Raw genomic sequence first — 11,633 nt, forward strand, 5'->3', positions numbered from 1 at the left:
GATACTGCAATATATAAAAACAAGTTAAAAAACAAGCAGGAGAAGGGGCAGTTGCTTGAAACCCAATAAATTCTATATTGGTAGACATACTCGTAATTACATGAACTAATTGCTATCGGAGGACGAAGGTTATTTTATGGAAACGAAAAAAGGCGTTTTCACATTAAGCCGGAAATCAAAATCATGTATACATATGAGATGAGACCACGATCTAGCTAAACAAATTTCTTTCGACTGTTACCTTCCCACTTAGTTATGCAGCAGACTCGCTTTATCTTTGCTAAAATTGTTGTCTGGAGGGTATACATTTAAAAAAATCGCGCTGTTGTACATCAGTTTTTCAATGCTCGCAGACAAATTTAAATGGCAAATAGTTTTTTTTTTTTTTTTAAAACATACGTACGGGTTTTTGCAAAATCGAAAGCCATACTTGACCTCAGCGATGGCGGCGGCGGCGTCGTTTGTTGGTCTGGTTGTTGTTTTTGTTGTAGGTGTCGACGCCCACCCTACACACTACACTACTGGCATTTGTCTTTGAAAGCTGAGCGCTTGACAACGGCTTTAATTAGTCAGAATTAATACAAATAAAGCGTATACAAGTAGATAGAGGTAGAGGCAGAGGCGAGTATGTTGTACGAGAATTAAGCCTTAGGAATGCTGTGGTTGGTTTGCTTGGCAAGTAACTCGAGACTTTGGCTAAGCAGCCACAAATGGGTCGCTGATTAAACCAGATCCGACTTATTTAAGCAAACAGCGGTTAATTACAACATTCCCGAAGTGGCCAAAATATATGGAAATACTTGTACTCGTACGATTTGCCTCGTTTCCTGCTCGTTTCTGAACTCAAAACCATTTCCTTTAAACATTTTTGGAGGTATAAACAAATTGCCCATTAATTCTCATGAATTTATGATTGGCAATTTTCGTTGCTCTCATGTACAAAACAATGGCAGAAGTTAATTATTTAATGATTTATGATAGCACATTAAGTGCGCTTCAATTGTTGTTGCGATTTATTTATAAAGATTTTCTAAGTTTTAACTTTCAACGAAACTCGTTATTTGGCGGCCTGTGATGTCATGATGTGCTCGTACAAAATTGATGTCAGCAGACTCGGCGACGCCAAATTCGAAATTTGATTTGCCTGTTAAATGTTCCACGCAATATATATTGTGCAAGCCGCGATAAGATCGGCAGTGTTTTGTTTAAAGCTTGTAACAAACTTAGAAACACTGCCAAAGACCCAAAACTGGTTTAACTAAAAGCAGATCAAATGCTTGCCATTAGAATTTGTTTTAAATTAATTGAAAGAAAGAGAGTGAGAGAGAAAGAGAGAGAGAGAGACATTGATCAGAGCAGGTGACCTACATATAGCTGCAGTCGATCGCATCTTGGCCTCCATATAGCGAAGAAAATGGCCAAAAAGTGTTGTTGGCCAAATCGTGACTTATTAGGCGCAATGCTTCGCTGCCTGCCTGCCTGCCTGCCTGCTAAGGTAGCTGGCCATTTAGTTTAGCGTTTAATCGAGGCTGCCGTTTAATCAACAACAACAACAACAACAATAATAGCAACATCAACAACAACTACAAGTACAATAAATTTGCAATATCAAACAATAGCTAATCGCGCATCATGACCGACGTCGACGTATTGAGCTCTAGAATGAAATCTCGTTTGCATTTGCAAACCAAAACAATTGGCGCCGAGCGCATAAAGAAAGCAAAGGATAACAATGAGGACATTGCCGTGCTGAGCATGTTCCTGCCGAACGCGTCGGCCGTGGAGGAGAATCGCAACTTCTATTGCTCATTGGGCGACTATTGCCGACAGGGCGATCCGCGAGCCACCAAAGCAGGTAAAGCCGAGCAATAAATCACCAAACAAACTAATGCCAACTTATTCAAATTTGCTTGCGACAAACCCCCCATATCATAATTTATCATTATTATTGCCCAATCAATTTTTGGCAGCTATTTGAAGCTAAAACGCCTACAAATAGTCGGTCAACAGCTCGCCCAGCTGCTCGAATAGCGTCATCAGCAAAGAAGCTGCTGAGCTTTCGATCTATCGCAAATCCATGACTAATACTGCCCCCCTCCAGATACGATCGTCGACATACATATGTATACATAGTCTGTGGATGCGTGGGCATTAACTGACATCTCAGACATATGTCAGTCGACTGCGATGAGCAAATTAGTCTATAGTTGGATGATGTTATCCCCAATGATGACCATTGGCTTCACATCAAATGTGTGAAAACAATAAAAACCATAATTTGTCTTTGCTGCATTTGAATCTTTGAATAAACAAATTTCTCCCTCTAGCTCATCTTTCGCAAACGAAATTCATGAATAATCCATGGCACTTTTATATCTAAAAGTTGATTAAACACAATTTCTAGTTCAATTATTCTTAAGCAAGTCTTTTAAAGGTCTTGAGATAAAGGAATACAGCAATTCAGAAATGAAATAAAAAGAACAATTCTTTTTTAAAGAATGAGAGTGAATCTCTTTTATTTAAAAGTTGATAAAACAAATATAATATCTACAAGTTGATTAAACTTAATTTCCAGTTAAATTATTCTTAAGCAAGTGTTTTGATAACAGTATTTAAGGATGAATGAAAAATTCTTTTTTAAAGATTAAGAGTGAACTAAATACGTTAACTAAAAGTGTCACTCTAGCTTAATTATTTATTTATTTATCCAGTCAACAAACATACAATTAATATTAAAGATATATATAATATCTTATATCCTCTCTAATACGTTGAAGACATTTATCGACAAACAAAGCAATAACGTTAGATAAATTAAGTAGTATAGTTTTGAGGACAAAATGTAGGTATTGCAGGAATAATAAGCCCAATCTTCTACCAAAAACTAATCATTCCTTAATAATGTTAATCTAAATCAAGATTTAGCTTTTCGGGAGATTATTGCTGCTCCCTTTGCGGAATCAGCTTGAGTTTCCTTGATTGCCTTCAAGGTGCTTTGGAAAGATTCCAAATGATTGAATCTTCTAGATACTTTCTATAAAAAAAACATTCATTTTAATATCGTTAAAACGATATATCCCCCAGTTGCAAATCGAAACTATAACAATTAATTAACAATTGTTGTGCATAGTTGTAAAATGAAAAATTAAGTCAAATTATGAGCTAACAGAAAACATCAAAATAAGTTGCAATTCAAGTGTTTGGCAAACTTTTCTTAAGCTCTTCTAAAACATCTGGCCAGTAGAATTGTTTGTTCAAGTAATTGTTTGTAAGTTTAGGTAAGTATATCTCTAGCAATTTAGTAATTTAGTTCCCAATTGTTGTGTACAAAAACAATTGTAAGCATTGCGAAGGCGTTTTCTATCGGAACCCTGACATTATTTCAGTCAATTACCCATCATCGTTGTCTACGAGTATGTCGTCTGCCAACATACAAAATTATGTATTACCATCCATCCAAGTACGATTATAGGCAGTCAACGAACCCTTTGCCCCAATGTGAGAGAACGTTGTTCGTTGACTGTCGTGGCTCTGGCTTTTGTGTTGTGCCTGCCTGGCAGCCAAATTATTTTTAGCAACAAATTTTGAACACGCAATAAATAAAGTAAACAGATTTTATGCAAAATAATAAACTTAAGGCAGGCAGGCGAGCCTAAGTTCTAAATAATGAAGAGACAAGACCACAAACTACTGAACCCCAACCCTTGACCCTCTAGGCCAATAGCCGAAAAAAGTTATCGTGCGGCAAATTACTTTTGTCTTCGTATTTGCGTAATTTTTGCATTAATTGTTATAAGAATGTCAAAGAGCAGGAAAGGAGCAGCATATCGGGGGAGGTACGAGAGTATAAACATATATTTTTTGGGGGCAGGAGGCGATGGCTCATCAATTGCATGTCAACGTCACATAAAAGCGAAAGTGCCTGTCGATTGCAAGTCGAGTTTTGTTCTCTCCTATTTTTTTGTTTTGCTTGTATTGAAAATAAGTTTCCTCCATTTTCTTTGGGTGATTGGGTTGCGAAAAAGGATTGGCCCGAATATGTCAGGGCCTGATGTTGGACAGATTGGGGTTTTTCATTTAAATAAATTCCTGACATCGAATCGCAGACAAGGCGTCTCGATGGTGGCAATTGGGTTAGTTGTCTGGCAAAGTGCAGAGTTCAAGGTTGCCGTAAGGCGGAAATCGAAATTGATTTAACGACACTCCCCATTCACGTTTCCATTCCTCCCTTTTGCAGGCACCAAGAAAATGGAGTATAAGACCCGGCAGTGGCATGAGAATTGTTTCTGCTGCTGCGTCTGCAAGACGGCCATTGGTACCAAGTCGTTCATACCACGCGAGCAGGAGATCTACTGTGCCGGCTGCTACGAGGAGAAGTTTGCCACTCGCTGCATCAAGTGCAACAAGGTGAGTGTATTTTAAATGTTAAGGCACAATCTGTGGTCACACAGGCAAATCATTTGCCCGCAAACTCGGAAACTTCAAGCACATTTATAATAGTTGAAGACATTCTACAAGTAGTTGTAAAGCGCTGTTTTTACATTTTCTGTGAAATGGCATTCATTTAATTTGTGTGCAAATTATTTGCCAGTCTGACCCTAGCCTTGTGTGGTTCTGGAATTCAAATTGAAACGCTTTTATCTGCCCCTCTTTAGGTAATCACCTCGGGTGGCGTTACCTACAAGAACGAGCCGTGGCATCGTGAGTGCTTCACCTGCACCCACTGCAACATTACGTTGGCTGGTCAGCGCTTCACCAGCCGGGACGAGAAGCCCTACTGTGCCGAGTGCTTTGGGGAGCTGTTTGCCAAACGTTGCACATCGTGCGTGAAGCCCATAACAGGTGGGAGATCCAAATATTGCCAAGCACCCCCTGATAGATGAATAACGACACTCTTTTTTTGCCACAGGTATTGGGGGCACTCGCTTCATATCCTTTGAGGATCGTCACTGGCATCACGATTGCTTCGTGTGCGCCAGCTGCAAGACTAGTCTAGTCGGACGTGGCTTCATCACTGACGGACCCGACATACTCTGCCCCGACTGTGCCAAGCAGAAGCTGATGTAAGCTCCTGGAGTGCCGCATTCAAATGAAGTCAACAACAACAAGAAACACAATAATACTTGTACGCAACAGCCACACAACCCATATGAACAAATTGGATCGAGTGCAGCAACAACAAAAATTAGCCATAAATAAAATATAAAAGAAAAGAAAAATGAAAAGAAAAACGACGAAATGTGCGAAATGCCGCACCAAATCAAAATGGGAAGAGAGATGATTATGTATTAAACGTTATACAAAATATTGCCTTATACTTAAAAATGAAAATGAAATTGAAAATGAAAGATAATTATGTAGCTAAACAAATGCAAGAAATTTCGAAAATTTACTAAAATTTTATAGAGCCTAGAAGAGTAACGGAAGAGAAGAACATAAATTGATAAATTTAAATATGATATTTGTGCTTAAATTAAATGCACGCCAAATTGTAAAAATATTTATTATTTATAATTGCATTTTAACGCTAAACAAAACAAAACAAAAGAACAACAAAAATACTGTACCAATTGTAACTATTGTTGCCAAGCTATATGTTTATTTATTTATTTTAAGTTTAACCCACAAACACACAACAAAAGCAAGAATGCGAGCAAATGTTCCCTAACCGCCCTTTTTTTTGTTATTTTGTTGTTTTCAACCCTATTTGCATTGAAACAAACTTTTATGTTTAATGCTCATCTAAATACTGTATGTATGTTATTTAACAAACGTACACACACACACACACACACACACACACACACGTCCTAGCAATTGAATTGTTTAGTTTTATTATTTTTTGTATTATACAATAATAAAAAAACAAGTTACACACCAGCACCTTGCGAAAACTAAATGTACTTGCATAGTCCTTTCTATGTATAGTACGTATAACAATTTATGAAAATTAAACAACAACAACAATATGTCAATGTCCTTAACTATTTAATGAAATTAAATCTAAATAAATTAATAATTATAATCAGAATTTTGGTTTTTCTCTTAAGTGGACATACAATTCTACAATGTTCCCGAAACTTTTTACGATGATAATTGATGTGGATTGATGATGGATGGCAATGATTGGTGATGTTTGGGTTTGACTGATAATGATTTATTTTATTATGAGATTGATAGTGACCATTATAAATGGTTACGAAATTAGATACAAATAATTTTGCAACTATAACCAAAATCATGGTTCTCAACGATTTTTCATTTTTCACTCAACTTTTAATGCTAATGATTGATTTGGATTGATGATGGTTGATAGTTACCGATGAGAATTGATCATGATTGATTTGAGTTGGTATTGACTGATGATTATTAATTGGTGATAATTTATTACGATATATGACAATTAGTAATGATTGATATTCATTGATGACAGTTAATTATGGTTAAAAATTTAAATACACATACTATAAATTTAAACTTAAAAACATTTTAATTTTCACAGAATGATGATTATTAAATATGCTTGATCAATCAGCTTGATTGATGATTGGCGATAGCTTATCATTCCTTCTGATAATTGATAACGATTGATGATATTTTATTGTAATTTGGAATGGTTATCTAATTGAAGAAATTAAGTTGTTAAGTTGTTTTGAATTTAAAGGTGGCAGGCAATTATTAATTTATGATATTTAAAATGTGTAATATTAATTAATTACTAATAATTGATGAATATTTGCAATAATGCTAATGCTTTATGATGATTGATGATGGTTAGCAATGATTGATGATAGCTATTACAAACTAAGGACTTAAAATCTTGGAATTTGTTCTCGCAAGTGATCAATAGCCTGCACTTCCATGATCAGGTTTATAATCTTAGTATTCACGTCGTCTAGAATCTCTGATAGATCCGGCACTTTTCCCACACAATGCTCCACACACAGCTTTCTGAGGATCTTCCAATGCTTCATTTCCATCAATATCACCTCTTTTTTGTCAGTCAGCATCCTCCTTATGAACAACAGCTGCGAGCTTGGAGACTGGGATTTCAATTCACCCCGATACCGTCGCCAAGTGGATCGTCCTTTCTTCCTTTTCCGCTTCTTGCCAAGCAACCAGTTCGGGGCCACACTTTTCGGTTCGATAGAGCGCCAGTGCCAATGACCAGCCTCACAATGACTGTAGCAGCAGCGCGCATAGTAACCGTAATCCCCCGGAGATCGACAGCTATTGAGGCGTCGCATAGCCCGATATGCACCGATTGCGAAATTCGCAGTGTTCTGAGCTTGTTTTGACGATTCCTTTGCTTGTCTCGGTGGCACGTGAACTCTTTTTGGAGCTGTCTTTAATTGAGATGGGGCATGGAATTTCTCGGCAAAGCTTTTTTGTTCTCTTTCCAATTTCAGGTTCTGTTTCGCTTTATTAGATATCATTTGTGGCGGCTTCAAAATAGGTCGATTTATTTTACGTGCGTACTGGATCGACCTGACCGGCTCAGTTCGTTCCGTTTGTACTCCTTTGGTCACGGTCTTTGATTTTCTTTGGCCTTTCTTATCTTTGTAAGCGTTGGTGTTATGTCCCAATATAGTTTTTTCTTTTTCAAACATACAGACTGTATTCTCCGATTCTCCGCCTAATGGAAAATAGCAGGACATACGACGTTGATTTGTTTGACTTACTTGGGGAGCCCTTTTCTCTCGAGATTTGGAAGCAAAACGATCTTCTTCCCATTCCATAAATTTATGCCTTAAAGGACTATCTTCCGTGCACGTGCCGGTCTGCACTCTATCAAAATTATTAAGTTCTGTGAAATTGCAGTTGGATTCTGAAGGCCTTATGTAAGCAAACGCGTTGCTTTTCTGTCTGTCAGGACTAGATGCCATGTCTCTGGAAAAGTTATTTGTCGAAGAACGATGGATGTCTGGTATGGGTCGTATGCCTATAGCGTAAAATCGTTTATCATTCAAAGCTGGTCTCATCTTTACAGAGGACATCTGTCTTTCAACTTTTTGATTTTTCGACCATTGTTTGATCTCTGGCCTTACAACATCAGGATTTTCAGACTCTGGAGGTAGCGTAGGCTTGTGAATACAGTTTTTTTCCTTTTGTCTCTGAAATGTGTCTCTTTCTGTTGGATTTTTAACATGACGTCTTGATAATTTTAACCGAACCCCTTTAAAGTGCTTTTTGCCACCTGGTAGCAATTTCTTGTAGCCCCCATGTGAGTCATAGCTATAATCAGAAGAATCTAACGCCTTTTCAGTGACATTAACTCTGCTTTCACAGCTACCTGCACCATGCGCTTCCGCATCTGGCTTATCTCTTCCTTCTTCGATGATTGGATATTTCACTTTTTTGGTCCAAGCTGGTTTTGTTGCATACCTCGGAGTGAATTGAGATAACTGAGATGGAAGTGGCATTAAAGACTTCTCGGTTGTCTCTGCTGGAGATTCTGCTGCCGTTTCAGGTATGAGAACATATTCCAGGTGTGTCGGTTCCTTTTGCTCAGTTCGATCTTCAAACTGCGGCTGTGGATTTTGAGATCCTAAGCCCGAATACTTCTGTTGTGAGGGTAGTGCTTTCGTCACATCAATATTCAACTTTTTGACAGATTCCTTGGGATTAAATGCAACCGTTTCTGAACCTAAAGTTATCGGTTCCAGACGATGCAACACTTCGATGTACTTTTTATATTTATCCGCGCTGGATTCCACATCCTTATTACGTGATGTTGAAAGCGGATTTGAATTTGAAAAGCTATTCTCCGGTAATATCATGAGAGTTCGTTGTTCTTGATTTCGTTTTAGTAGATCATTCCTGTGCATACTATTAGGAGGTCTTGTAGCATCTGGATTGTCCAGCCCCGTTAAATTCGAATCGTATCCTCGTTGAATACTGGTGTGAGTACACTTCTCCATTTTCAAAGTGGCTTCCTTACCGGCCAAAAATTTTTTAAATACTATGTCGTTGCAACTTTCTGGTTTCTTGTATACTATATTTGATCGTAACGCTCTCTTAATAGCTTTTGTTGTTACCGGCAGTCCTATATAACTATCCAATAAAGCATTTAGCTCGCAGGAACAGTTTCGCATATCAGTAAATGGAACTTCCAAATATCCGAACTCACTGAGATGTCCGTACATCAGCAGAATGAGGCTGTTGCGGGCCAGTTTCTGCGATGTGGGGGCACTACAAAGTATGTGAAGCCAATTCATTATAATGAGCTTATCGGAATTGCAGGCACTCTTAAATAATTGGTCATATTTCTGCAATTGCCACTCGAAATGCTGATCCAGCAGATGCTCACTTGGTTCCTGCATCTCGTAACTGTAATGGTTTACTTTTTTTCAAAATATAAGGCAAGTTGAAAAACTATTGGCACGATTTTAGTGGGTTTTAGAGACTTTTTATAAACACAATGTATGTATATATAATACGAGTATATGCAGTTTAATTCATAGGTATACTGACACTAAACTAAAAACTAAACTTACTTAAAAATGAGGCTTTTCAGACAATTTTTGGTGGAACCTTGGCCAAGATTTACTATTAATTCATTTTTAAACTCGTTTCTACTTGCGATTGAATCGAGCTAAATTGTAGTGTAAAAAGGCTAAAAGAAAACATCAACTCGTAAGCGAAGACTATTTGGAATATAACTAATAGTTGAATACTTTTAATTGAATTAAATTATTAATTGAATACTTTTTTGTGATTCATTATTAAATAGCAAATTAAAAATTCTAAGCCAATTTCTTTCCAATTTTTCTAAATCTTTTTGAAGCGATATTATGGCAAATAATTTTGTATGTATGTATAATCAGTATAAAAAGCATCGTTAAATTAATCTTCTTTTTACAATCTTAATCTTAATCTTAAAAAAATTTCGTATTCATAATTTGCATACCCATTCATCTGTCTGTCCATCTTTCTATTCCAATTGCTGAACTTTTCTTGCCAGAAACGACATAAAAACAGTTCTTTATTGTCTTTCGTAGTAAGACACCGTAAAGCAGGTATAGCTTCGCTAAAATCTTAATGTACATATCTATATAAAGTTTACATCTGTTTTTATACCAAAATTTTGAAGTCCTATCAGCACCTTGTTTAAAAATAAAAATTTAAAATTATATTATAGCCCTTGGCTAATAGAAATTTCACCTGGAATTTGCCCCATTAAAAAATAACATGTGCGATCCGAGCGAAAGTGCGTTGGACCGACATTTCGAGTCCCAGGTACGCATTTTAGAAGACATCTACGCGTTGAAAATTCGGGAATCGGACTATGGGATGAGCCAGCGTTGGCTGCAGGTCTTCCAGGAGGCGCCCGGAAGCGAGAAATATGCGCGCAACTGCCTCATGCTCTTGATGTACAGCCAGTTGCGAGAATTAGGTCGCCTAGGTAGGCCCTTCACCGATATGCATAACTTGAGTCGGCAGCTGGAGGACGTGCTCTCCGATTTTGATGGCAAACTGATCGACGAGGATATGGAAACAAATGCCTCCGGCTACGGCAGTGACACGAGTCGGCTCTCAAAGGCCCACAAAGCCATCAGTGAATGTGACGAGTTCAGCAAAAACGTCAGCTCATTGAAAGAGCGTCTAGAGGGCGGAGTGGATGCGACCACCCCTCGAACTACTACGGAAATGGTAATCAAGGGCAATGACGAGTTCAAGCGTCGCACGCAGGAGAACGAGGAGTTGCTCAAGGAGCTTGACAAACTGCACACACGTTCCCTAAAAAATGAGCTGGAGTACAAGTCCAAGGTGACCGAAATGACCGATCTTACCGAGCACAAAAGGACTATCGACAATGTGAGCAAGGAGCGCAGCAATGCTATGGCAATGAGTATATGCCGCAGCACCAATGAAGCCATTGAGCGTATCAAACTATGGACTGGTGGCAACGACCACTTGGATTTTCTAGCCACTGCTCTCCGATACTTTTCGGCTGATGATCCCCAACTGCAGGCGCAGCTGGAAAAACTGGACCGCAAACTGGAGTACCAGCTGGAAAATATTCAGGAGCAGGCCTGTGAGAGGCGCGAGAAGAATGTTCGCATCATATACGATCAGGTGTTCCGAGAGCAGCGGGATGCCCAGAAGCAAAAGGATGAGCAATTCATGAGCGAGCGCCAGGCATGGGCTCTTGAACGTCAGCAGCTCCAGCAGCTGCTGTGGAAGCGCGATCAGCGGCATCAGCAACTAGCCCAAGAACAACTTATGGTTATTGGGACTTCAATTCCACGAAATCCCCAGCTTTTCGGGTGTCAGTGCGAATGCGAGCAACAATCCTTCCCAAATTGTTTCTACAGGCAATCATCGCCGGATCCGAACAACTGCGCCCAATGCCAAATCGAGAGACAACAACAAAAGCTGCGTGCTGATGGAAAATTGCGGAAAAATTTCCTCGAAAGCTGCGACTGCAACTATAATAAGCCAAGGTCGGAGCTAAACAAGGGCCAGTTGCAGAAAAAATCACCCAAGTGGTAAACGAAATCGCAGAATGTGCAGAAAAAAAAACAAATTGATCTTTAATATATATTTTCTAGTTTGGGTTCTCACGTTAAAATTTTGAATAAAGAGCATTCTTCAGGTTACTAAAACCAAATTAATCTTTTAAAAACGAA

General features: G+C 38.4%; 2 protein-coding genes across 10 annotated transcripts in view; both read left to right on the forward strand.

The window, feature by feature from the left end:
* Window positions 1-6,031, forward strand: part of LOC115632501 (four and a half LIM domains protein 2) — a 108,486-nt gene extending 102,455 nt beyond the window's left edge. For 4 of the 9 annotated variants that reach the window (XM_030529683.1, XM_030529685.1, XM_030529684.1 and 1 more), the window contains 3 exons: window positions 4,238-4,407; window positions 4,656-4,842; window positions 4,910-6,031. In XM_030529683.1, coding sequence (XP_030385543.1) covers window positions 4,238-4,407; window positions 4,656-4,842; window positions 4,910-5,067 — 515 coding nt within the window. In that variant the 3' untranslated portion in view covers window positions 5,068-6,031. Of the gene's footprint in view, window positions 1-1,619; window positions 1,856-4,237; window positions 4,408-4,655; window positions 4,843-4,909 lie in introns of all 9 variants that reach the window. The other 5 variants (XM_030529688.1, XM_030529689.1, XM_030529690.1 and 2 more) reach the window with 2 other exon arrangements.
* A 4,088-nt stretch (window positions 6,032-10,119) lies between these two features.
* On the forward strand, window positions 10,120-11,614 carry LOC115633136. Its single transcript, XM_030530542.1, has one exon. It carries the CDS (start codon window positions 10,192-10,194, stop codon window positions 11,494-11,496), a length of 1,305 nt encoding a protein of 434 aa, XP_030386402.1. The 5' UTR covers window positions 10,120-10,191; the 3' UTR covers window positions 11,497-11,614.
* Window positions 11,615-11,633: the final 19 nt, after the last annotated feature.

Source organism: Scaptodrosophila lebanonensis, unplaced genomic scaffold (genome assembly GCF_003285725.1).
Source record: "Scaptodrosophila lebanonensis strain 11010-0011.00,11010-0021.00 unplaced genomic scaffold, SlebRS2 tig00001415-arrow-pilon, whole genome shotgun sequence".
NCBI classification, from domain to species: Eukaryota; Metazoa; Arthropoda; class Insecta; order Diptera; family Drosophilidae; genus Scaptodrosophila; species Scaptodrosophila lebanonensis.